Source organism: Haliaeetus albicilla, chromosome 2 (assembly GCF_947461875.1).
Source record: "Haliaeetus albicilla chromosome 2, bHalAlb1.1, whole genome shotgun sequence".
NCBI lineage: Eukaryota > Metazoa > Chordata > Aves > Accipitriformes > Accipitridae > Haliaeetus > Haliaeetus albicilla.
Window position 1 is genome coordinate 21368182 of NC_091484.1, and position 27961 is coordinate 21396142.

Sequence of the window (27961 nt, forward strand, 5' to 3'; positions counted from 1 at the left end):
GTCTGTAATCAATAATTTCCACGTGCTGCTTTGGGCTACTTCTTCTCTGCAGTAAGGTTCAGCTGCAAGGAACTGGCACAGATCCAGACCAGCTAAAAAAGTCCAACTGCCAAACTTGGGTTTTGTAGCTACAGAAAGAAGAAAGAGAAAACCAAAGAGAGTGAGAGAGAGTGCATGAGAGAGATAGATCAGAAGAGTTGAACGCATTCGATCCCACATATGATATACAATTTGATTCCTGCTTCCACTGTCTGCAGGGCTCAAACTCAGATTATTTGTTCTGACTTACATTTCAAAGGCACTTACAAGATGTTTCATGTTAATCAATCCATTCCTGATAAACTCCTGATATTTCCAGTTTCAATTAAATGAGCAGAAATAGGTGAGCAAGTTAGTCTTGGCAGTGAAGTCGGTCAAAATACACTGCTGATAATACTGATTTATTCTTAGATTTGCTTGACTCCTCCTCCAACTCCTTGGAGAACATTGACAAATATGCTTTAGGAGTAATAGCCCAGCTGATGTCCTCAGCCTTTCTCAGAAACTGACTCAAAGTCAGCACTGCCATCAGTTGTTTTTCCTGTCCACCATCCACCCAGCTTTCTTAAATACCTTGAGATCATCCTACACTTTACAACTGCCACTTAATTCATGTTCCTCACAGAGTTATATGGGTGCTGGTGGCCTTCCTGCACTGAGCCATGGGCACCACAACTGGGTGAACAAAGGGAATGGAGAAGTCTTTTGGGCTCAGGAAATCTCAGGAGAAAATTGGCTCCCTCTTGGAGGTGTCATATCTTTGAGTGTGTCATATATTTGATGTCTAGGACCTGCTAAAATTATGCAAATTTTTTAAGTACTGAAAAAGCACAGGGATCCCTCTGAGGAATCTTACTTACCTGAACTCTGTGCAGCCTCCATCTATGCTACCTGGACAGTGGTTTTAATAAAGAAACCAACAGAAGTAAAGTATAGGAAGCTTTGTTAACTGAGGATGATTTTTTTGAAGGAAACAAATGTACCATATTCTGTTTCTGGTTAAGGACTGAAAACTTTATACATACTATTTAATCTTCTCACACAGGTTAGCCAGAAGAGGAAATGCACATACACTTGAGAACCCCGTGAAGCTTTTCTGGAGGGGAAGAAAATAAAAGAAGATGGATGCATTAGTTCATAGAGGCGGCGTGGCTTGGGATATTCTGTTGCAGTAAAGTCCAGAGCTACATCATGTATTTTCTGCCTAGAAGCATCTGAAAACGCCAGTGACACCATTAAGGATGCTACATGCCAGAGGATTTAGACCTGACACAGCAGTCAACTTAAGGATTTTGACTGAACATTTTACAAACCAACTACTCTTTCTTTCAAAGAGCAGCAAAATTAAAAAGGAAGGAAGAAGCTCCTGTGAAACTGTCTCCTCTCATGTAGCCAAGTTATTTTTTTCATTCTTTGTAAAAATTACTGTTCTCATGTTTGATAAACAGAACGGTATCTGACACTTAGAGTGAAACTACTGAAAGCAACCCATTGTGGGCCATGAGGCTGGTTTCTGCATGCTCGGGGAGGGGTGGATAAGCCAAAGGTCAGGAATAACCCCAAAGAGAGGAGAAATAGGAGGATCCAGCATGTGTATAGGATGCCCGTGTTTTTTTAATGAGATTTTTACCTGGAAATCTCATAACTAGATTTTATCTTGGCCAGACCTGCAAGCTGTAGAAGACAGCTGCTGCAGGATAAACTCTTTCAACGTTAGTAGACCATAGCCATGGGCCAATCCTGTTGAGGTTCCAGGTAGTGAGGAGACTTCAGAAGCTGAAAGAGAGCCTCCGAATGAATGCTCAAGTTATGGAAACATTGCGCTGCAATGGCAAGCGGTCCCACAAACATGCTGCTCATGTGGCTTCACTGTAAGTTCAGGTGGTCTTTAAACACTGAGGGCATTCAAGTGGTCTATAAATACAGAGGGCTAGTCAGTGCACAGTCTAATTAACCGTATTCACTAAGGCTGCATTCAGCATGCAAATATGGAGCAGAGGGGCATACTCATAATTTTATGCAAAGAAGGGTAATTATTTATATGGCCATAGCACGCACAGCTCTGTCCTTGGACCAACTCCCTTGTGTTACACACTTTATATACATAGAAAAAAAAATAAGATGGTCCTTGCCCTAACAAGATTACAACCCAAATCTAACATAAAACAGAAGATAGAGGCTGGATACAGCTCAGGAGAGGACAATGAAAGGCTAAGGAGAACTTTGAGGGGGCAGGGGAGTAAGGCAGTGGTGCCACCGTGCGCAGGGCATTGCCCTGCAGCTCCAGGGAAGGCAGGAAGGTGTTTGTTTGGAAATGTAACAAGGGATGATGGACATGAGGGTCTCGTGCTGCCCAGAGCAGGAGGTCACCCACAGCGATATGTCATGGCCAGGATCTCAATGTGGAGAGGAGGTTTGGGGTAGTGAAGAGGGGGTAGAAGCCCTAGTACAAACTTGGTAGCCAACATTTGCACTGGTGGCTGAAGTGACCAAGCAGCAAGGTGAAGATGAAGAAGAGTGGTACCTTGTGGGGGAGACCTGCAGTGGAGATGGAGCTGTAGCAGTGCACTTTCTGAAGGGTACAATAGAGAAATCAAAGGAGAAAAAAAGGAGGCAAGTCGGGGAGACAAGAGACAAGAAACCTGCAAAAAACTCCCACCAATTAACTGTCTTCAGCTCTATCCAACACTCAAATGACAAAGCTGGTGTCACACCAACCTGGAGGGGGCCATGAGGTAGATGGGGTGTTGGTAGAGTCAAAGGAGAAACCAGAACACAAGCACAGAAGAAGTGGATAGAAACGGCCAAAAGCAATCAGGGAGCAGGGGACTTTCCTTGAGCTGAAAGGTCAACCTGGTCCCACCGCTGCGGCTCCAGCTGCCCTGTGCTCTTCCCCATCCCTCTGCAACTCTGTATTTAAGCTCCCTGCCAGCCTGGCTGCCTCAGGGCTATGTCCTGCAGCATGGCAGGTACGCAGACCTCCTCTTTGCTCTCTGTGTGTGCATATGCATGTATGGCCAGGTAGGCAGAGAGCGCGAGAGGCAGGCAAGCAGGATGCCAGCTTTACTCAAAGAGCTTTGCAAACCTATGTTATGCCTTCCTGGAAAGAGGAAACAAACTACTTCCCCCACCTCCTCCATGTATGACTAATCCCAGTGCTGCCTAAAAAAGCACTAGAGGCTCTTAAAGCTTTCCATCAGGGCAAGACTTGCAGTGTCTTCATTTGAGTTGTCGGCTTTTCACTTCAGCCTAAGTGACAGCATGCAAAGCCTTTGAAGTTAAGGCATCCGGAGCTGAAACTGCACCAGAAAGAGAAACTACAGGGCTTGCAAGAAATAAATACATAAATAAAACCTCCTTTCATTCTCCTCACAGGCTGCATTTAAAGTCTACCCTTTGCTGTAAGTAGAATAAAATCTTTCCTGCCTCTTTCTCAGCTAGTCATTTGAAAATTGTTGCTGACTGGATCTCCGTTAGTTTCAAAGGAAGACTATCCTGCAGCCCCAGAGACTGCCTAACTTTGGTGGGAACGGTTGGCATGATGGTGCCCTGGAAGTGGTATGGGTGTTGTCAAGTCAGGCTTTGAGGACCAGCTGCAGCAGCATCCCGGAGCACAGCAGCCCCTGGCTCCCCAGCCTACATGTCCCCACTGCACATGGGACCGGGAGGTTGACAGAATGCTTTGGGTCTGTTTGGGAATGTGCAGGAGAGAAGCTCATCTGCTCTTGGAGGGTGTCTTGGGCTACTCTCAAACGATAGCAAGGAGCACAGGGTTAAAAAAAGGGATAATCTTTGCATGTGCATGTGTAAGCGAGAGAGCAGGAGAGCACAGGTGAGCAGGCACTACAGGGCCCTTCCCAGCAGAGCCAGGCTACGATTGCAGTATGTGGTTTTGGGAGGAGGCGGGTTACTTGCCCCTGCGTAACATAGGTGGGTGGGCAGAAGACTGGTTCACATCCCCCTCTGCCTTGCAATTCCCTTTTGGCTCCCTCCGTAGCTTCCCACTTCTCCTGCTGCTGGGCTGTGAGTTGCAGGCACCACATAGTGATGACAGGATTGTATGCATGGTGCTTTGTTCTTGTTAAATGCTACAGCCACGACTCTATTCGTCATTCTTTCACTGCTATTGCTCAAAGATGCCTCTTGGTATCTTCTCCACCCAGAAGAAAAGTTAGAGCTAGAAGTGCTCACAGTGATTGATAACACTGTATTTTAGTCTTTGCCTGTTAACATTCCCTTCTGACATTTCCATAATTATTTTAATTGGTTTTACAAAAAAAGATTGATAATGAGCCCCTAATGCTTCTTGGTGTTTGGTTTAAGCCAGTCGCTCACAGATGGCTCACTACTTTTAATGAATGGAGACATTTATTAGATTTTTGGGGGTTGTAGCCTCTTTCACTGCATCTCTACATCTGGAAAATACCTTTTCTTTTTCCCAAATCCACAATGATCCTAAGAAATGCCCAGTAAATACAACCACCCTGGAAGCCAGACAGACCTCCCATTCTCATTACCAACAGTCATAATCATGTCTCTTATGCACAGTCACACACAGCTGCCAAGCAAAGATGGGGACAGCTAACTTGCAAGAACCTCTTCAGCAGGCTTTCCCCAAATGTACAATGGGGCAAAAGCAACCAAAATAGCAGATATGGGAAGAATGAGCAGATATAATTTAACATTTCTGTCCAGCATGAGCCAGAGCACAGAAGAAGCCAGGTGAATGTTTTTCTCTCTCCACTGGTGTGGATGCAGAGATGTCCTGCCACAGACAGAGCGTTCTGGATCCTCACCCACACATTCAGCCAGACAACCCTCTCCCCAAGCAGGGAGAGCACCTCAGCTGCTTTGGTCCTTGCTCACTGGTATGTGTATGTGCCTGGGCAGGTGAACACATCATGATTTGGCAGCATTCAGTTTGTGCAGGTGATTTTCTTACCATTTCATCACATGCTACCTCTCTGGGATATGGGACTTATGCAGGCGTGATACACACCATGTCCTCTCCTGGAGATCTTCCTTTGTGTTTCTTACTACATTGTTTTTTCTGGATTTGAAGTAAAATTAACTGCAACCCAGCTGAAGGGGAAGTTGCGAGAGACAGTAATGCCTCTAGAAATGTTATTTTTCATTTCCAGCTTTAAAATAAGTTTCAGCAAGGGTCATTATAGGGGACATGCTAGGAATAACTGCAGGAGAGGCCCCATCAACCACGTGATACTTGTTTTAATTTGAGCCCTGTACTGTGGGTTCAGGAATACATTGACTGGAAAAACCCAACTATAACCAAGGCCTTGCTGCTTCTAGCTGAGGCACAGTCTGCTTGTCCCTCCTGCTGCTAAATAGGCAAGTAGGAGCAGGAAGAGGCTAAGGGCGTTGCAATAGAGAGCAAGGGAGATATAGGTGCATCAGGGCATAAGCAGGTTTGAGGATATGGGATAGCAGAGGCAACCTGGAAGGAGACCCCATTGCTCCCAAAGATTGATGCCAACCATGTCAACCTACCCAGGACAGCCTGAAAGGACCTCAGAGGCCAGAAGGGGCTGGCCACGCGAGGGACACAGCTTGATATGCCAAGGGTAGAAGCACAAGCAAGGGAGCAAAGTAGCCCTGTGTACTGGGAGGCAGCGGCTGCATGCTGATCCCTCTTCATCCCCACACTGACGCCCAGGCTCAGGCTAACAGAGAGGACCTCTTTGACTCAGAGAATCTTGCTGCGGGTGTTAACGTGGACTTGCACCTCGGGGCAAAGGGGATTAGAAATTTCATGTAATTTGAGTGGCAATCTCAGGCCATCAGTAGCACAGCGCTGAATAGGAAGGAAAATGAATAAGATCCCTCTGGTTGCTGCTCTGCGGGAGCTGAGACCTGTCTCTTCAGCACATTGTTTATTTCCCTGGCTTGGCAATTTGGCAATTGCCCAAAGGCTAATTAGGCACCTCAGTTTTCACTTTTGTGAGCAGCATCACAGCAAGGATTCAGGAAGAAGCAGTATCAAGAATTTCTTCACAAACAGCTAAAACATTTGCTCTGCATAAAGTGCCTGAAGACAACGGGAAGCAAACTCTATGGCTGAGCTGACTCATGTAAGTGAACCCAGCAGAATAAAAGCTGTCCTTCCCTTCTCAGCTACCCTTTAGACATCCTCTATAAATCTGAAAACTGGTGGAGGCAGAAAGATTTCAAATCCCAGTTTTCAAGTTTAAGAGGCAAAGGCAGCCTTTCACAAATAAAGGAAATATGTGCAGAATTTGCATTCAGGCCATTGCTTGAGTTTCAGACAACCCCAAAGTGCAGTCAGTCACTGTGCTCTGAAGCAGTGGCTCAGTTCATGAGGCTCTTACATATGGCTATAAGGACAAGGTAGGGATGACAAGGGACAAGGAAGAAACCTGAAACAAGGAGGAACAATAATAAACACTGCAAGAAGTTTGAAGGACAGAAAAGCACAGGGCAAGGCTGAGCAGGAAATTCTTGCTTTTGTAAGAAAATCTAAAAATCTACATCTCCTTGTATTTTGTTTTAAGGCTGGCTGCCGCAGCAAAGGCCAGTTGGGCTAGTACAAGTGAGTGTCTCAGTGTGGAGCTGCACTATGGAGCTCACAGATTATATCCTCAGCTGCTGCATGAATTTCAGACAAAAATTTATGTCTTGGATGGATATAGACAGTTATCCCTACTCTACAAGCAGTCTGCATTTTTCATGAGTTTTTTTCTGTTCTCCCCATACTTTCATATTTCCTCTCTATTGTCTCCCTCTCCTTCTTCCCAGTGTCATCTGATAGAGCAGATCCTATACTAGGCAGGAGTGAGTCAGCATTCAATTCAGTGATGATCAGGTGAGTTCACAATTAGGCAAAATAAATGAGGACTCACTCCTGATAAAATGCAAGTACAGTGTAAAACACCCTAATGCCACTGATTTCTTACCAGATCCTTAGAAGTCTTCATAATGCTTTTTGCTTTCCTTATTGCAGCACTCAGTCCTACCTAGGAGAGCAAGAACAAAATTAAAAAAAACCAGATCAGTATCCTACCAATTTTTCTCCCTATTTCCTACATTTTTCTTTTTTTTAATATATCAGTCACAGCACAAAAATGATGTATGAGTCCACAAACTCATCATCAGTTACTTTTTATTGGACTAACAATCAGTTATCCAATCATTGCCTATGAAACTCCAGTTGCAAGAGTTCATTTATTTTGCTCCAGGGCATCATTTATTTCCTAAGAAAAACTCCAGATCAGTTGAAGAGCTGAGATTCATATCCTGACTGCAGTGCATGAGCTGCAGAGGACAGACTTCTCCAGTGACTCCTGCTAGAAGAACAACTCAACCATTAGATGGCCAAAAGAGGGTTACGCGTGCAATGTCGGTCTGACTTGCTGTGGAAGGGTACAGAGAAAACATTTGGTCTTGGGTGGATAAGAGTGATACTTGGCTGAGGTTCACCCCAGCACAGAAGGACCACACTGGTTTTCCTGCCACAAGGACTCTTCCCACCCACGGACGTGAGGAGATGCCCCAGATATGCTCATGCATTTCAAAATGTTTAACAACTGTTTAACAGCTCTGATGAATAGCACATTCTAAATTCAGCCACATCTTCCCGTAGGAAAAGAAGATCTCACAACTTCAATTTAGGAAAAAAAAAAAAAAAAAGGACAGTCACAGGGGTCTGGGAGGGGTCATTTAAGTTTGTACTATGAGTGCCCTGTTCATGAGACAGCCAGTTGCTGAGTACCCCTGAGATGAGCTCAGCTTGCAGACTTGGGTGCAAACTTCAGGTGAAAGCATTTGCTTTTGGCAGGGTAACACCAGAGTGCTCCCCCCTGCTGCTCCATTTTCACTTTTGGACAATATTCTTCCATCTCAGTGATGACAATTCCCATATGTTGTCCTGCATTTATTAGGCTACCTTTGCAAACAGTCATATCTGTGAGGCAGTATCTCTGTGATGGTCTCTGTCCTTCCCCTCAGCATTCAGCATGAAGGAGGCTAAAAATACTGCCCATTTGCCCTCTTTTCTGAAAGAATAACTGCTTTTGTTCTGTAGGCTTTGAGGATTGGTAAAAAAAAATAAATACAAAAAGGAGATAAAAATCAATTACTTTTGAAAATGTTTCAAATGGAAAGAAAAATCCAGTGTATCACAAACATATTAGCACTTTGTTTCTGATCAAAATTGTTAGCGAGGACAAACTGTTCTGTCTGACAATGACCTGCCATCAGTCCCTCCTACAGCCCAGCCTAAGGATGTAAGTGTTAGCTTAACACCAACTGGGTCTGAGGGCTCCGAGGTAAAGTTTAGCACAAGTTTATATTTATCTGGCTAGAGCTACAGGAACTCCACATGGGGAAAAAAGTATGCTTTGCCAAGTGGTAGTATTAAAGCATTTGGAAAAAAAGAAAATATCCCTCGAGTGATGGCACCTTAGTGAACAGCGGGCATGCCAGCTTGGAATATTAAAGCAGCATATATTTGCATTTAAAGCAACCATTACCAGTATTTTTTTACTGGGGATAGAATTTAGCATGTCATTATAATTGATTTAGGCAGTGATCAAAGCAAATTAATTAGGTGTGACATTCAAGGGTCAAAAATTTATAGTGAGCAATATTAAAGGGATAAGGAAGAATAAGCATAAGCAGCAAGGAACACAGACTTATAAGTTATTGTTTTTTAATATATGTGTCACATAAATATATGTGCTTAATATATGTTTTATTCATTGTGTCTAAAATCTTATAAAAATCTGGCTATGTCACAAATAGATGAGAGATGCTAGGAATGAGCCAAGACACTGTTTCAGTTTCTTCCCCCTGGGCAACTGCTGTCCCCAAAACCAAACACGCATCCTACATTTGCCATAGTTATGTTGTACGTTACCAGCTGCTCTCATTTCTGCAATAAGATAACTTCAGAGACAGATGAGGAAAATGGCTTAAAACTGAGTATGATGATGAAAAATTTCCAGAGAGGTAGGATTTATCAATCCCTTTCTGCTGGGCAGGGGAGGAGAGACCTCTCTTGCTCTCAGCAGCAGAGAATGAGATATGCACACTTCAGCCAGCTACAGCAATATTGCACACAGAAAGCAGAAAACAAGGGAGGAAAGGCTGAATTGCCCCCCGTGTGCAGAAAATGCTCTCTCTGAAATGCGAAAGATGAGAGCTTCTCCCGCTGCAGAAGCTACTTCAGCCATGACTCCAGGGTGGGCTGTGGAGGACTGTCAGCTGAAACACCCGTCCAGGAGAAAACACTCTTGGTTTCACAGGTCACCTGTAATCTCTGGTTGACACCAGCATGTCAAGCCTACCACCAAAGGCCATACAGCCCATACAACCTCTCTTGCAGCAGCCTCCCCTCTTTCCCATGGCGTGAAAACACCACCAAGGAAGGGGCTCCCTTGGCTCCAGCAGCTGATGGATGGACTGGCAGCTGCTGCCCGGAGGGTGTGCGGGCGTCCTGGGGAGCAGCCAGCCCCATCCGCCCAAATCGGCACAGCCCTGCTGCCCGGCGTACAGAAGGTATCCACAACATGGATGGGGCTGAGGGCAGGGGGGTCACTGGGATTGCATTCACTGCCTTCTTTCAGTGCTCTCCACAGAGCCCATGTATTCCCAGTAAAGAATTTTTTGCAAACAAATCTAAACATCATAAACAAACACACGAACCAACTCTAATTCTCTCTCATTTATCACCCTTGTTAGCCAGCTCTTTCCCAGGAGAGCGGATATTTACAAAACACTCCAAGTTTCCCTTCCAACTCATTTTCATCATCCTTTTACCAGAAGTACACATACCAAGGTACCAAAACACTATAAAGCTTGTTAAACAACACTGGCAAAACTGGGATTTGTTCTATTACTCCCACCTTTCATCCTGCAGAGGCTGCAGGGGGAATCTTTACGATTGCATGGGACAGCCAAACCAAACAATATGTGCTCTGGATGCAAAATAGGGACCTTCCGTACAAGGCCAGATCTAAACCACGTGAAGTCTGACTCAATCCTTTCTCCTCCCAGGGCAATTACTCTGACTTCTCATTTTACGCCACTTGTCTCATTTGGACTTAGACTCTGGGCATTCTGGATGAAAAACTTTGATTTACTTTTTCTAGCTTGCCTCTGCAAAACACAGTCAGCATCCATGAGCAACTCTTCCCTGTCCTCACACTTTTTGTCTGCCAGCCTCCCACCCCAAATGCCGCTGTGCCTGTGGGTCACCCGAGACTTATTTTCAGGGGTCCTGCCTGGGGCAGCTTCTGCATCGGTATGACACAGCTGCACGCAGCACCCTGCAAACCCCACGCCACCTTGTTTTCTCTGGGTTTATTTGGTGGAAGGTTAGGGTTGTGTGGTTTGTTTTTTTGGGGTAGTTTGGGTTTTTGGTTGGCAGGGGTTTTTTTGCATTTTATTTTCTGCCAGTGAAGAGGAGCAGTGGAAATGGTGAGAAACAAGTGAAAGAGAAAGAACTGGTGCTCAGCCTATGCCTTCTACTATCGCTCTTCTATAGGTTGTTTCTTCAGGGCTTAGTTCTGACTGCAGCAGAAACAACACACATTTCAGTAGATTTTACCTATTTTCAAAAAGAAGGGCTAAAAGGAGGGTGTCTTGCTCCCCAGGACCTAGCTTGCCTCACAGATACTTGCTTTACAGCCTGTGGTCTCAAAAGAAGGAAACGGGTCACAGCCAAGGTCTACCTTTGGCTGGCAGCTTGCTCTTACCAGGAATGCAGAAGCACTCCTGCCCCGGAGTTTGGTTCTGCCTCACCTCCTGGGAAGCAGTTCACATTTTCACTGAAAGAGAGAGAGGAGAGAGAGAAAATAGCAGGAGTATTTTTATTTTATGAAACCCCAGAGGGTTTCTTTTTTCCAGCCAGAAATGGTTGGCTCCTACTTCGTCAAAGAGCAGGCTGGCCTCAGTAATGTACATGAGGGATGTGGCTTTTGCTTTTTCCAAAGTCAGTGAAAGACCTGATAGAGGGGATATGAACCAGCACGAGTGCTTGTGGCAATGAAGCTTATTTTGTTAAGATAAAATGACATTAGCATAAACATGTATATTTTTGCTGACGTAAGATGACTCCCAGCAAAATCCTACTGCTGGAGATTAAGCTAAAATCTGCAGTCACAAAGTGTCTAATAATCCAGAGCAGAAAAGTCATGGGGAGCAGAAGAGGCACTCCAAAAGGCAGAAAGAAGAGTACAAGCTCCGTCCAACACAGGCCATTTAAGAGATTGCCAACAGCAGGACTCCAGTGCTGAAGTCAAGCCATTAGTCTGGCCCCAACAAAATCAATTAAAGTATTGCCATTTAACTGAACAGGCCAGCTGGCTTAAAACAATCTAGAGACAAGCTGAGAATAATCTCCTGCAAACCTGCTCCCTCCCGGGGCCAGAAGGGGAGCTTGGTAGGCAGTGCCTAAAACCCCTCACCCTGTTTCAGCCCTTTTTGCTCACTAGAGGAACGTCCCTGTATCACAAGGACCTGGTGCAGAAAGTCCTCCACTATGTGAGCAGATAAACTTTTTGACTAAAAAAAAAATATCCAGTCATCCTAAACCCGCTAGCTTGGATACCTGTACCCACTGTCAGCGTTTTGGAGCGGTGCCACAGCTAATGTTAGAGTATCCACTGTTGATGTAGCTTACACCACAAGGCATATTACAGCAGCTTTAGATACTGCCCAGTTTTCAGCTACCTATGGTAAGCGTACACTTCTGATGCACCCTATTATTTTGCCTCCTCACTTGAAGGAGTCCCCATGTTGCTACCCTCAAACTAAGGGTAGAGGAGAACCTCTCGTTGGGCAAGAAACATGCAGCAGGAGAGACAACGCATGCACATCTACCTACACTTCCAGCCCTGGCCCAGGCTCTGCTGTATGGGCCACTGGTGGCAACTAGGGGCTCACAGGACCCCATTACAAGTGACACCTGCTCGCACAGCCATGCTGGTGACCCAGGAGCCGCAAGTGACCCTTCCACTCTTCCCCACCAGCATCAGGGGTCTGCTCCTGAAACTGCCTGCCAGCAGGGCAGCCCACCTTGCCCAAGCCCCTGGGCAGCCCCCACAGCGGAGCCACACTCACCCAGGTTGGATGCTCTCCTCCTCCAGCTCCACGCTGAGAGCATCGCACTCCGTGTGAACGGAGCAATATTTTTTATTCATAATTAGAACCAAGTCTCACAGAATAATTGCAGAGTGCTAATGGCTCCAGGCAGGTTGGCAAAAAAATTAATTTGGGCTAACTTGTCAGAGACCACGGAAGTATGTTATACAACACTCATATCATTCACTCAGCTTGCAGTGTCTCCATTATGTAGATAGTTTGCAAGGCCTCTGAAGCAGGGGCTCTTCCTTCCTTGAGACATGCGATCTCATTAGAGCAACATTACAGAAACAAAGAAAAATAAACTATTGACTGAAAAAGCAGCTACATGTTGATATTTGCCACCTTAAAGGTAATTAAAACCTGAACATTATACTGCCTTATAAGGGCAAGTAACTCTGTATTTATTTTACTCCCTTTGCCAGTACAAATATGATAGTAATTCTGGGACAATGGGCATCCAAAAGTCTAAATGAATAAACAAAGTACCTGAAAATCAATAGAGTTGAACAAAACAGTCATTAGTATTAAAGTCTTGTTCAAACACTTGGCAGGGGACTGAGCCAACATTTGCAGGCTCATATAACTGAAGTGATCAATCAAATTACAAATCAAAGAAGCAAATATGAGGTAAACTGCATTTTATGCATCTGCGTGTCTGACTGCATATTAATTTTTTCACCCATAATTCATCTTTACTCAGGCTGACTTGTCACAGAGTTACTGTGGGCAATTTATCAACCACTTGAGCATGAACTCTAAGCACTGCTCTTCTCCTCCCATCTCCCCCAGGCTCCCCACGCTGTCTCAGGATACCAGCTGAGCTAAAATGGAGTGCACAGTTGGGGTAGAAAAATCATTTTGTTGGTAGAGTTCCCTTATTCCTGGTGAGAAAAAAATACACCTTGACAGAAAGGGATTTAACTACCACTTGGAAGGGAGAGGGTTTGCTTGAGCCACTCACTCAGAGGGACAGTCTCCAGGCCATGCAAATGAGAGTCCAAATTTTGTTTAAAAAACAAAACCAAAAAAAACCATCTTCAGTTGTTTTCCTTGCATAAAGTGCAGTCGCTGGAGCTGTCGCTGAAGGTGGAAGGAGTCAACAGCTTGGTCCCACACCTGCTCTGAGAGATGGGAAGAGCTAACCAAAGACTTGACAGCAACCCCATAAGCGGCAGCCTGTCCCCTCTGGTTGATAGGCAAAGCATTTCACCACAGATCTTCTAATTTCTGCACTGGAGACACCTCAGTTTAAAGAGCCTCTCTCTCCAGACTCATTAGCCTTGCTCACTGTGCAGCCACGGAGAGGCCATCCTTTTTCCTTAAGTGCAGTTCGTTGCCTGCATCCTCTTTCACTCCAAGAGGTACCTTGCAAAAGTCAGGGTGCAGGGTGTTTTCTACTTCTCTTTCTTCCTCCCCACAAGCAAGTCCATACAAAAATCTTACCCTCAGGCTGGCAGCGTGGTGCACATGCAGCCACCACTCTACGGCTCCTGCTGTCCTCTTGCGTGACCACTGAGGGCTGCGGGAGCCTGCCAGCCTTTGCTGTACTCTCACCTTTACCTTCAGGACTCCTAATTTAAAAGGGAAAAAAAGCCCCACAGAGTCTTTGCTACTGTTACAAGTGCAGTGGAGGGAAAAAACTTGCAATTACCAGGGCAGAAAGTGCTGGAGACTCAGGAATGTTTGTGGGATGAGTAAAGACCTGGCAATTATTAAGGGAGAGCTTGCTCTGATGTACCCTGGGGAAGGGTGGAAGGACCCATGAACTGTTTTACCAGTTCAGACACAGAATTTCTGAAGGAACCCATTTGATGAAGTTTGGGCAACATCCTGGTTGAGTCAAGTTAGTGTGGGCCCTCTCTGCTGCCTGCACTCATCTTCTTTCACCCCTGCCTGGTTGCACACCCGTATATCTCTCTGTTGGTGTAGCATAGAGCATAGTAGTCATATGGGGGACACACCTGCTATAAAATAAATGTTACCGCTGTTCTTGGAAGGCAAGTGTTTCTCCAGGTCTTAATATTGGCAGAACTAAATCCATCTTGGAGATGAACCATGGCTCATCGAAGCCCATAAAAAGTCTTTGACGGATTTCAAGGCCTGTTGGATGAGGCCTTGTGTGAACCAACTTATGCAAACTTTTAGAAATCGAATATGTCTTCATCCATCCAGATGCAGGGAAAAAGATTTCTAAAAATAGATGCCTAAGTGAATCATTTGCTTTTCAACACTGCCAAACAACCACCATAACTCACACATTTTACTATGACTGAGGCTGCATGATGACTGGGAAAAAAAAAACCCAAACCCACAACCAAAAAAAGCCCCAGGCAAACTGTATGTGTTTAGACACCTATGCAGATTTGTAAGTGTCTGAGTAGCAAAGGCCTAGGACATGCAATCAAGTTACTGTGGCGTAGCAAGTAACCATACATCACAAAAGCAGTGGTAACTAAGTAAGTTTCCAGCCTGTGGCAAAAGGTTATGCACTTTACCTTAAACCTCTTGCACTTCAGGCTAATCCCAGTCAAATAGCCCTGCTTTTGCAGCGGGTAACTAGCACCTACACAGGCTGCCAGGCAATGTGGGGATAACTTGTCACACCATGGTAACACGGTGGTATGGATGAACCTCAGCTGAGTACCTGGTTTGGGGTTGTTGTACTGCTTAACAATAAAATCTGGAGAACGTGAGATCTTATTTTCCCTACTCTTCTTCTCTGACCTGGACTGGTACAAGAGAATTTGGCCCTGTAATTCCCACTCTCTGACAACCCTGTTGGTGCTCCACACAGCTAATGCGCATTATGTACCTTTCGTTCAAACAGATGTTTTCCAGAAGTGTCCACACTCAAAATGTTGAAGTTTATTTCCCAGACAATGCACGTGCACTGGAAGCCTCCATACTATTCAGTTCCAGCTTAGAAGACCTTCCACAATCTGTAGCTTTAAAAAAAGTTGAAAACCAACTCACCTTTGGAGGAGCATAGAGATGACAAAGTGGTTGTCCTGGATCCTGTTTACACAGTTTCAAGGAATGGCAGACCACATCGGCATTCATTTCCCTGTCTATGCTGAAGGAAACAGTGCAAAAACAAAGACTATTACTTTCTTCTGGGTGCTTGAAGGTAGAAGCTATTGCCATGGGAAGTTAAATCTCCCCAATGCCAAACAACAACCTCAGCTCACTTCACTGTGGCCTGTAATCGCTACTCAGTACAGTGTTGGGTCCTAATGATTTTCTGCCACGGCATCCTATTCAGCATTTAAAATTGGATCCCAGGATGATGAAAAAGCACTGTGCTTTATATGCAGCACCTGAATCAAACACATTATGACTGTTCTGTTTTTTAATCAATCATAAGTCTGACAAAGATTTAAAGGTTAAAGTTAATGCATATGCAATTTGGCACATATGAATGTTCAATCATTAACTCAAGAAAATAAGCAGAAATCCTTCAAAGAACATTAACCTTTAATCACCAAGCACAAGTGCTAGGATTGTTTCTTTCTTTTTGGGAGACACCTCTGGGCTAATAAGGAATTAAATTAAAATGTTTGATTATAGCACATCTTAGTCCTGTAAGCACTTTGCAGTCCCTTGGCTAGTTTTAAAAATAAAAATAAAAACCCTAGGGAGGAAGAAGGTCTAGCAAAATCTCTGTTAATTAAACTAAGAACTTTCAAAGAGGAATCAAATGACCTACATTTTATTTTTTTAATCACTTACATTACTTAGTAGGCTTCCCCAAGAGTGTGTATCAAGGTCAGGTCTGAGAGCATGTAGGGGCTGACAATTAGAAAGCTTGATTAAAGGTAGAAAGGAAAGCAAGAGCCAAGTATTACAGTAGTGTGACTGTAGAACCTGGTCTCACACACACTCACACAAATGAGCTGCATTTGAAAAGGTAATTACATCAGATGGGCCTGATCTGAGACTCAGATGGAGTATGAAAATGGTTACCAGTGGCAGCCTGTGTTTATTCACTCAGGGATAGCTATGCCAAATGTCAAACCAGAATCACTCTCAAGCATCTCTGCTTTAATAATAATAATAATGTGATTTTTAAGAATGAAACCCCTGAACTTCAATCCAACAGCATATATGTATATGTCAAGAACAAACTAAGCAAAGACCTGAGAGGACCCAGCAATACTTACAGTTCAGCTATGTGTGGTCCGTAAAGTTCAGCAAGTACGTAACAGAAGCCTTGCAGTTTTTCTAGAAAACATAATTTTCTTTAATTAATTGAGCACGGTGAAACTGGTTTTATAACAGTCAAAATACAGCAACAGTTGCTTCATTTAGGTGAATGCTGATTTATCTTAGGGGAAGGTGTGTGAATCTATGACCTCAGTATAGCACCAGAGAATGGGAAAACCTGAATTTCTAACCTTACCTAAAGCCCTTCTCTGGCTTTAGGCGAGCCACATGATAAAGACTAAAAAGGATAACTAGCATTTGTTAAATGTTCCGGGTATGGCATCATGGAAAAGTTGAAAGGAATCATACATGCCACAGCATCTTCTAAGCAGTTTAAACAAACAGCTCAGTAGATTTGCAAGAAGAATGAAAACAAATACATAAATCAAAGTGCAGAAAGTGATGTAGGACTTGATGCTACTGCTAGAGCTGCCCTGGAGCTTCTGGGAGTTTGTATAAGTTAAGAGATATGTTTTGTGTAGAGCAGGAGTTGCGCAGGAGTAATTGCATTCAAACAAATATTTGACACTTTTCATTTGGCTTCCTTTCACAGTCTGCGGCCGTGTGCCTTTTTGGGGTGCTGGCTCAGGTGGCTTTCTTTAATCTGGGTGAAGCATGCCCTCCATAAGACAGCTCATCAGAGATTTCTTTAAAGTACTGTTGTAAAAAAACTGGTCCTCACACCTGAGCAAAGACATTTGCGGAAGAGATTGGGGGTTTGAATACAGGTAGGGCATGATGGCAGCACTGGTCTGATAGTTCCCATGGAGGAAAATTGACTGTTTCTTGGCCTGAAACAGGCAAAGGCTGGTTAACCATGCACATATCCTGCAAAGGAGGTGTCAGGCCTTGTTTCAGCAGGGGTGGTGGTGTGAAAAGTCATGAAGAGGCAGGTTCATACAAGTGCAGCGATGGCAAACTTGCAGCTCCTGAAATTCCTGAGAGATGGTGTTTTTTCTTGCACCTCCATTACCCAGTCAGATAACTATCTGTACTTGGGGAAGAAAACATAGAGTATCCTTATCTTTCCCAAAGAAAAGCCTCAGAAACCCCCAAAGCAGCCACTTCCCTCCAACTTTGGGCTGAATATTCAATTTTAACCAGCGTCAGGCTGGACATGCCCAAGGCCGGGGGTCTGCTGCATCCAAGGCGGGTAGTTTTTCTGCAGGGAGGGTAAAAAAACCTCACAGCACTGACTCCATCAGCAGGCATGGGTGTGCTCTCACTCCCGTGAGAGCGGGGGAAGGTGGCTGCTCTCCTGCCAGGACTGCAGACACCCCAGCTGGCAATCTGTGCCCTGAGAAAGGAGGACTGGGACCAGAAAGGCGTAGCAGGGAATGAAAAGATAATTTCCCCAACACCCTCCTACTCATATGGTGTTGCAGGCAGTTTCTATAACTACAATAGCTGATTTTTCTTATCCCATGCCAGGTGTTTTATTTCAATCAAGTTATTAGCTTCATTTCTTTGCCTCCTTTGCCACATAAGTCCTCTCTGTTGGCTCTTTAGAAGCAATCTGCAAGTTAAAAATTGATCTCCTGGCTAGAATTAGATTTTATTCTTGTTCACCTAAAAGGAAAGACATTGCAGTCATCAATAACCCTGCATTTGGTATCATCGCTGATTAAAACACTCTCTGATAAGGCTTGCCCATGGGGCACCTGCCTCCCTATAGTAGCCCACAGGAGAAGGTGGCTGGCTTCCCCAGCACCTCCCCAGTGCATCACAGGTGATGGTCTCCTTCCCAAACCAGCTGGTTTCCATACTGTTTCTGGCCCTGGAGGAGCCAGCTGGCTGCTGTAACCCATACTGGTGGCTGTGAGGAGGGGAGGGTTTGGCTGGCCGTCAGCTCTGAGGACCTGATGTTGGGGGTCTGCTGGTCACACTGATTTCTAGGTGCTGATTTCCTTATGCATATGGGAAGCTTGATATGTAATTACCCCATGGTGTAACAAATGATAGGTGGTAAAAAGAATAGCAATAGCATAAAATTATCACTAAGCACATAGAGTCCTCTTGGAAAATACAGATGCCATTCAGACTTTGGCTTCCAGCAAAACAGACCCAAGCCACAGGCAGTGTTTACAGGACTTGCCCTCTGAGCCAGCCCGCAGTCATATGTTCACAAACCTCCGGCTCTGCTAACACACACAAAGAGAGGATATTGGAGAGGGAAAGCTCTGTTAGGAAGAAGCTGTGTAAGTCAGAAAGGAGGGGAAGACAGAGTGAAGATGATGAATAACTTTGAGTATTCAGGGGCAAGAGAAGAGCTTAAACCAAACTAAATGTGGAAAATTCAGAGATAATTTAGAGTATGCTTCCTTTTGCCCTGCTTTAGGTAAAAGACATCCCCTAAACTGCTCTGTTCTTCCATGATAAAAATCCAGAGGGTTTTCCTCTTATAGCTTCGTAGTCCTAGAAACACAAATTCTGGCTGAATCCCAGAGGATAAATATTTGCAAGAAAGATGGTATTAATCATGTTGCCATTTCCACTTGAGCTCTAAGGTGTTTACACAGCAGTGGCCAACGCAGAAACAGAGCATGACTCAAAGGCAGCACCAGAGGCAGACGGTCTCAAAGCACATTTTGGGTATCAGACACCTCTGTTTCATCAGGCAGACAACCAGTATCCAGGTAAACATACATTCTTGCTAACATCTCTCACACTGGAAATACTGCCCATTCCCCAGACCTTGCGTTTCTCTCTGCTCAAGAGCCTCCTTCACTCATGGTGTTACTGTTCTTATTTTCATAGGTTTATTGACTATGTCACTTGAATCACACATGTGGCAAATGTTTCCATATAAATAAGGATGCAATTGTGTTTTCTATACAGCCTATGGGATTGACAGGTACTGAATTTTTCTCTTTTAGTCTAAACATTTTTCTTCTTGAACATCGTATAACTTCACTGAAGTCTTGATCCAACCCCAACTTGATTGTAATTGAAATTATAGGAGGCCCCTTTAAAAAAAACACATGAGTTCTTATTCTCTTTTTGGCCCTAGGAAAATCGCCATTGGCATTAATTTGTTGCTGTTATTCTTGCAATCAACTGTAGGCATGTGTATAATAATGAAATTGTTCCTTCAGGTGAAGTGGCATGGCCTGCTTTAGTAGGTTGCCCCTTGTGAGCATCCAAAGCTTTTCTGTTGTTTCAAAGTAGCAAGAGGACGCTGTTGACTCCAGCTGGGCTCCTCTCCAAGGAAAGGATAAATTGGGTTACACTGTAGCTCCTGCACAATCCATAGGATTTTTCATTCCTCTTAAATTCAGGGTCAGTTTTCTTCTCTTGGGCATATCCATGCATCTCATAGAAGGTAACTGGATTATACAGATTTAACTAAAGGGATAATAGGATTTTATGTGTGTAAAGGATGGCAGCTGAAAAGAAATATCTTGACATGTCAGCAGAACAAGGTCCACTGAGTGAATCATGAACATAGAGCTAGCATGTCACATTTTAAAGAAGAAAATTGTATTTTAATAGCAGGATCAGTGCTTCTAATTGTAACTTCATGGTTATGTGCCTGTAATTTAAAACACTGAGGATATGACTTATGGAATAGAAATCAGATAAGCGTCTTTCTAACAATGAATGAATCCCAGCAATTACCTCCCTGCCCCATCCTGCATCGGGAAATCCTCTCTTGGAAAGGAGGGAATTAATATTCTATATGCATCTTCTGTGAAACTAGGGTCTACAGAGCAAGATGGTTTCTCAGAGATACAATTTGTGAAGTCCTATATAAATGACTTTTTAAGAGAAATCCTAAGCCATCTTTTTACATTCGTAATGTTAAAAAGATTTCATGAATGTGAGATCTAGTTACTCAAATAGTTATAGGATTGGTCTGTGAGGCACAAAGCTATTCTGGCATTCAAACTGTTCTCTATTTAAGGATGTGCATTCAGTCAGCTAAGCTCCTTTGGGCAAGTAAAATAAAGGGCAGAAAAAGGAGAGTCTACATACATTCATATGGAATAGCTATTGCTTTTGAAATTTGTATCATGAGTTATATTTCAATAGTTTTTCTGTGCAGACCAAATGCTCCCATCTTACACCTCTCAACCTCAGCTCATTTTTGAGATTTTACAATAGTGGCTTCCTATACCTGCTGAAAACATTTTCTTCTTCACAGTTGCTATAAAAACCCACATCAACAAGAAAGAAGAGTGTCTGGGAATACAGTGAATCTATTCTTAATCTACGAACAAAGAGACAAAGTGGAGAAAAAGGGAGGGAAGAGGTCTGCATGCATTGGTGCTCACATGCATGTGGGCTTAATACAACCCCATTCACTCTAACTTTGGGACAAAATCTGGGCTCTGAAGCCAAATAAGCCATGACACTGACTTCCCTGCAGATAGCACCTTGCTATCTTTCAGCTACCTTCATTTGAGATGCTGCACAAGAAGTAGATAAAGCTTTTTCAGACTCCACATGTGAATTTTTAATTAACAGAGAAATACAGCAGTAGCAACATAACATATGGTGTATTATTTGGTACTTACCAGGTATGTAGTTGCACAGTCTCTCCATGGCTGCCTTGACTGTACTGTTGTGCCACTGTGCAAGCTGTTCAATTACAGACACCACAAGCACACATCCTTCAAACAAACAAACAAAAAGAGTGAATGCAGTTATCTGCGAATGTGGTGAAGCACCCTGCACCATAGAATTATTTCAGGCATTGCTGGGCATTTTATTTCTTAAGATGCTCCATGGCAGATGAGTGTTCAAGGGGAAAAAATACCTGTGAATTGCTGTCTTTATTCAAAACCTGTAGGTTATCACAGAGAGGATGTTGATGCCAGAGGAGTGCACAGAACAGCCTGGCTTTTACAGCACTGGATGTTGTTCCTGAAAAAATGATTTTCCATCCTTTCATGGGGGTACAGCCACTATTACAACTGCCTGCTTGGCCAGCTGTTCTCTTGTTATTTCTCACAAGAAAAAAGGCACAGGTCTGTACTTCATAGGACTTCTGTACCTCTCCACAGAAGCCACACAGATAGCTATCAAAACTATTTCCTATGACCTATGAAGCTGGTTATTTCTCATTGCTAATCTGGGTGCAAGCAGGGCTAAAGCCTAGTTGCTCCTTAGACTAGCTGTGGCTGAGACCCAAGAACATGCACATTGTAGTGAAGCATTTCTTGAGATGTACAGCACTTTTTCTGATATTTTTGGGCTGAAGTAGGTTCAATGTGATCCCCACATAGCAATCATTCAAAATCCATGTGATGACCATAAGTGGTTAATTTCTAGTCGACTTTAAATTGCCATAGGCCAGCATTGTGCTCTCTCTCTTTCTGCAGTGGCTTCACCATTTTATAAAGAAACCACATTTGGTGATGCGAATTCTGACCAATATAGTCAGACCTGGCAGCCAGAGTGAGGTCCCTGCCTGGACTCAGAGCCTGTGTAACAGAGGTGGGTATCCCAGGCAGCCAGGAGACAAGGAGCCAGGATGCCAGGTTCCAGCAGCCTGAATAAAGATTTCTCTTTGAAACCCCTGTAGCTGAACCCTCTTTCCTCCCCTCTGCAAAAAAATCTCAGCTCTCAGGACTTGCTCTGACAGTCTAGAAATGGAGATGAGCTGCAGCATTTGGATGTAACTGCAGATGCATCTTTTTCCAAAGCTCAAAAGAATTAATATTCAGGTTTTCAAACTGGCACAACTCTTCAAAGTGAGCTTTTAAATTCCTTCCAAGTACCCCTGCCTACATGCTATTAAATCAAAGTGCTGGTTTTCAGTGTAAATACCTTCGATGCTCCTATGGATCAAGTAGCACGTCAAAGAGGAGGTAATACAATTGGAACTTGGTGTAGCACCAGTATCTGAGTCTTCTATTACTTCTTCTACACCAAATACAGTAATTCACTGGAAATTATAGTGAACTTGCCACCTCTTTTGCAGGGATAAAAGCCCACTTCTCCATACTTATTAAATAAAACGCTCACTCAAAGTCCTCAGTGCAATGATTTATAAAGCATGCTAAGAGCCATTACCTCCTGTCAGCCTAAAAGAATAGGAGAATAAAAGGAGACAGATACAACCAAGAAAAAACCCTGAAGCAAGTAGTTCCTTCTTCCCTCTCCCCACCCCTAAAAATAGCCACAGGCTAGCCCAAAGAATTAACAGTTAATTAAAATACAATAGCTCATAAAAAAAAAAGTAGAATAATAAAGACCCAGACTAAAACCTGGGCTATCCAAGCTGGAGGGTGAAGTGTTCTCAGGACTTGGGTTTGAAGAAGAGCCCAGGGCCATCTGGTCCCTGTTTAACCACTAGCAGGTGCCTTAGCACAGCCTAATCCTGTGCCATGCCCCAGGCAATGCTTGTGCTTGTGCTAGGGACCAGTCCCCAGAGCACATTTGGGTGAGGACACCCAGTCAAGGTGAGGGGGGAGTTGAGGGGTGAAAAAGACTTCCTGCTGTTTGGGTGCAAGCCATGCCCTGCACAGGCCCCAGAGTCTGAAAACAGACCCTGGCATCGCATAACTTGGTTCTTACAAAGCCATATTATTAACACACATGAACAACTTACAGACAACAAAAACTACCCTTCCCCTGCCTTCTACGTCTGTTTTATTCATGAGGATGGAGGTTCAGAAAAATTAAATGACCAAAATGATGCCTTAACCACAAACCCACATATTCTTTCTGTGCCTTCCTTTCTTCTCTTACCAAGGTCAGGCCTTCACCTAACAATCTTGCTGTCTAGAAGTCAGAAAGACAAAAAGGAGTCCAAGCTAGTCATTTGATATTTTCTAAAGGAGGCAGCTTTTGTTGTTTTACGTCTCATTCTTTTGCACTAGGAGCTTGAGGAAGCTACGATGAGGATGTGCCAGCACGTAGCAGACACAGGTCCAGGAGTCTATGGGGGGTGAAGATGAGGAGAGAAGGAAACTTGGGAGACACTGAGATTAGCAATGTTAACAGAGGAAAATGCTTCAGTGGGCAGAGGAGCTGGGAGAGTATAGTCCCCAAAACACAGGCTGACACAGAACTGAGCACAGGGGCAAGTGGGCAACAGCGATGGAGTGGTCACTGATGCGGCTCGAGGAGTAGGACAGCCTGACCATACTACGAAATCGCAAGTCTGGATGCAAAGCGAGGGAAAAAACCCTGTTGTGAGCACAGGCGTGAGCTCAGACACAAGGGGGCAGGTGAAAACCGGAGGAATCTGGGATGTCGTGTCCCTGAGGCTCAGTAACCCGTGACGCCAGGAAGCTGACTATCATTGACTGCCGCAGAGAGAAATATCGCTCATTTTGCCCATGCTGTGTAACCCAGCGCTCCTGCACCTTCAGCCGGGGCTCGCCAGCACACTTTGCAGAGAGGACAGTCTGTCTCCTGCCTCTGGCACCTCCTCATCCTCTGTGAGACCAGAAGGTGCCGTGCACTGCCACAGTGAAGCTTGCAAACTGCTGCTGGTGTGAGTGGGACGCTGCCCGCCTCCCCCCCGCTGCCTGCACTGCAGCTCGTGCTTCCTGTGCCGTGGCGGGTCTGCTCCAGACGCGAGCAGAAATCAACCTCTGCAATGTCTCTGCTTTCAGTTACAGTGTCCTCGGGTGCCAAAATGTTGGCTCCAGCGCTGCAAGGAGAGGTTTTATTTCAGTGTAAAAGCTGGCCCGATAAAAACATTGATGCAACAAGTCAACCCTCTTGCATCGGGATTGACCAGCTCATGACATGGCCCCACGCCTTCCCCTGCAGATGAGGAGCGAGCTTGCCTCTGGCTGCAGCACTCAGCCCAGCTGCACCTCAGTGCACTGCTTTTACACTGAAATAGAGTTATTCACCCCAGGCGCAGGCTCAGCAGCCTGCCTAATAATTCATCTCAGGGTGGAGGTGCAAAGAGGCTCCTCTCTCTTTGACTTAGATGTTGCCCCCATGATTCATTTTCATTATCACCGTGAGATCTTCTCGCCTCCAGTAGAGCCAGTGCAGAGAAAGGGGCTTATGGACAAACAGCCCGAGTGCAAAATAACCCTGGTGTTTCCATTTCCTCTATTATACAAGAAGACAGTCTCCACTGAAGTTGTAAGTTTCTCTCTCATATTTGTCAAAGTACCATAAAGCGGGGAGAGGGGGGAAATAGCTATTTTTGGTTCAGCTCTGCTGAATAGAAACAGAATTCTTAATCAGAAACACAATAATGCAGGTAACCCTACACATGCAGTGGGCTCCCAGAAATTAAATGGAAATTTTTCATGTTGATTAAGTCAGTTTGACACTTTTGTGTCTATCAAACCAGGCCCAAAGGGAGATATGCTTCACATGAGAGTTAACGGAGCCATCGCTGAGTTTGTGCAGTACTTAATGCACTACCCTGGGCTACTAGATGCTGTATGAATACAAATAACAATAATAATAGCCTGACTACTTGGGAAAAACCCACAGAGCTGAACTCCGAAATGTTTGTTCTCATAAACTAGTCTTTACTATCACAGAGAGGGTGCTTCTGGTCATGCTACTACACCCTCCCCGCCTTGGGCACCCACAGACCACACCTCAGTTATTCAAATGCTCCCCCACAAATGCACTTATTCCAGACAAAATGCTATGCTTCATGGGATAAGCTGATAAAGAAAGTCTTGACTGATTTTCAAAGGGGTCTGTGGTTCCATTTGGAGCACCCTCAGCCTCAGGCATTGTGGCTGAAGTCTCTGGACCCAGATTTGGGAAGTCTTCCTGCCCTCCGGTGGGAAAGATTCTCCCCAGGAATGCGTGCCACCAATGCGTGCTATTGGCTGATCTGCTCTCTCTTTCCCCCGTCTGCCTGGGCTTTTACCAGGTGCCCTCGGTCCGCCTCTCTTTACTCCTCGTGATCTGCTGGCACTTCTTATTGCTCCGCCATGGGCCATGCCTGCTTACATTCGCGCTCTGCTGGCCTCAAAGCCTTTCATTTAGACTGATGTCATCAGGAGCAGCTTTTGGGCTGGACATTGTAAATCACTCATGAAAAGAGTTGAATCCTGGGAGGAGGGAGAAGGAATGTCTAAAGGGACTCACTGTAGTCCAGGGAATCTAACCCACCAGGCTTCCTGGTATTTTGGATAAAAACATGCTCCCCCCAGTAATTCAGATTTATCCTCTAGGAGAACATATCATCTCCTGTGTTGGGCTATAGGTAAAACCTCAAGATGTTAGTGTCTATAAAGTTAACTCAGACTACCCTTTCTCTTTTTAATCATATATATCATCTTCCTCTGGATTTAGTGGCAGAAAAAGAATTCGCTGTTGGCTGTGATGCAAGAAGCCACTACCCTCTAACGAAACCAACAGAAATCTCCCTGCACACCAAATATCAACAGAAATGCTAACCAGTTATTCTAGCCTTTAATGGGTCTTAATTCTGCTGGCTAAAAATGGAAAATAATTAGTTAGCTAAAAAGGACAGGGAGAAATCAGCTATCTTTGACTATAGAAATCTCACTGCTTCAATTACTTATGATGTGTGTGAGAATATAAACTTTTTAATACTCTGGCATCAGTAGAAAAGCACTTCCAGATCTGGACAGTCATTAGCAACTATTGCTTTTGATTTAGTAGCTACTTAGATGTGATTTATTTCTCATCATGAGCTGGGCACATATGAGGCAATGTAGATAGGCTTCATAATTAAAGGTTAAAAAAAAAGCTCTGATTTTTTTATAGTTGCACGTGATTTTCTTTAGAAACAAGTTTCAAGAAATTGACTCTGCTGTTGCACTTCAGTAATAGTTTTCAATGCCTTGACAGGCTGAAGGATGTTTTCTCTGGAAGAAATTCATTGGTATTATAATGCCTACCAGCCATTAGAAACTAGACTCTGGTATTAATAAAATGCCTGTCTCTTTTAGCAATAGTTTTTCCCATCTGCTATTAATTTCTGAATAGATAAGAGAAAACCATAACCATTTTGCTCAGCAGCAGTAATCTGAAAACTCACACATCAGGAAGTACTTCTCTCCATGTATTTGAAAATAGCGTGTAATAATAAAATGACATTTCCAATAAGCTGGGGAAAAAAAAATCATATCCCAATAATAAAATCAGAGCTAGAGAAATTCATTTCTTAGCTGTGAAGCCTCTAGCAGTTTGAGCAGACTATTTAACTTAATCCACTTCTGCCGCACATGTTTGAAATGCTCTATAATTAGAATTACACCTAGGGATGTCAAGAAGTGTCTGGATAGTGAAAGCTGCCTCTCTAAGTTTCAGATCTGTAGATGTATTTGTCTAAGTAAAACTCTGCTAAATGGGATTTCTGGCACCTGGCACATCCTCCTTTGCCATCCTTTGCTCACATTCCTGGGTGCTGGCGATCTTTCTTGCCCCTCCAGCCATATTGCTGTTCTTCAGCCATAAATTAAACGTACCTCCAGGAGCACAACAAGGATATAAGCCCAGAAAATTGGCCTTGGACACCAATAGTTCTCCGCAAACCCTGCCAGCCAGGCTGTGGTCACCCTGCTCACTTGCAGCGGAGCAGGAGCTGGAGCCTTGCTTGGCGAAGCGTCAAACCTCTGCCTCAGATATCTGTCTGCAGCAGCAAGCCCCTGTATAAATGAACCCATCTATCACATTCCTGGTTTTATATAGAAGGTGAAGGTTTTCCCAAAACACAGACTTTGCTTCTTCCATTTATAGATGCTCCAATGCATCTCTTAAAGCCTACAGATGAGGAGTCCCCAGAGCCTGTCTACAAAAGACAGTACTGCTACTCCTTGTGCAGATGCTGTTGATCTGGTGTAAAAATACCTCTTTCCAAATTCATCTAATCCAGTTCCAGTTCAACCTGGAACAAGACATTCCTGTTTGAAGTAAGAGCATTCACATGGGGAGCTAGAAAGAAATAAAGTTTTCTCTTCTGAGATGGGGACATGCACGTAGGTATTCTAGGTGTAGGCAGACCACGGATATACAAACTTACAATACAGGAACGTTTTCTTTTTCACTATATATTTCTTTCCTAATACTTCCCAATACCCATCTTGCCTTCTTTCACTGCTTCTCAGCACCAAGCTGATACTTTCCAAAGAACAGCCCTTTATAACCTCAAGATTTCATTCCAGCATGGAAATACTCAGCTCAAATCACATAACTGTATATGCAAAGTTAGGATAGTTATTTTCCCATATACAGCCAGAGGATTTGTTGCTTTGAAAGGTAATTTAGAAAGGGATCCAAGTGTAAAAGTCTTTTAACTCACACTTTGCTTCCTGTTCCACTTACAGTGTTAATGTATTTCATAGAGATACTAAAGTGATGGAATATAATTATAGGTATCCATATTCAAATATGTTGGCATATACAAGACCTTTTCCCCCTAAATTTGCTAAGCGTCATAAAATATCTTGGAAATGCTAAATGTCACACTATTACCAAACCTGTCACTGGGCCTAAAATTACATATAGTATACTGGCTAAAGACATTTTCGAAATACTAATATCAATGTAGCACTATTTTGAGTGTATTGTAGCTCTGTAACAAAACCAGCAAACCCTGAAATACCAATCATCATTTCTGTTGCTCATGCAATAGCATTGAGTCACTTTGGACCCCTAATTTCAGGGCTCTATTCGTTCATTATCATTT

General features: G+C 44.0%; 1 protein-coding gene across 5 annotated transcripts in view; it reads right to left on the reverse strand.

Annotated features, from left to right (window-relative positions):
- Positions 1 to 27961, reverse strand: part of AOAH (acyloxyacyl hydrolase) — an 81128-nt gene that overhangs the window by 45419 nt on the left and 7748 nt on the right. For 2 of the 5 annotated variants that reach the window (XM_069809442.1, XM_069809469.1), the window contains exons 3-8: positions 20883 to 20978; positions 16323 to 16383; positions 15132 to 15235; positions 6972 to 7027; positions 2564 to 2611; positions 1065 to 1135 (exon numbers count right to left, since the gene is read on the reverse strand). In XM_069809442.1, the coding sequence (XP_069665543.1) occupies positions 1065 to 1135; positions 2564 to 2611; positions 6972 to 7027; positions 15132 to 15235; positions 16323 to 16383; positions 20883 to 20978 (436 nt within the window). Of the gene's footprint in view, positions 1 to 1064; positions 1136 to 2563; positions 2612 to 6971; positions 7028 to 15131; positions 15236 to 15891; positions 15952 to 16322; positions 16384 to 20882; positions 20979 to 27961 lie in introns of those variants that run through there. The other 3 variants (XM_069809476.1, XM_069809451.1, XM_069809459.1) reach the window with 2 other exon arrangements.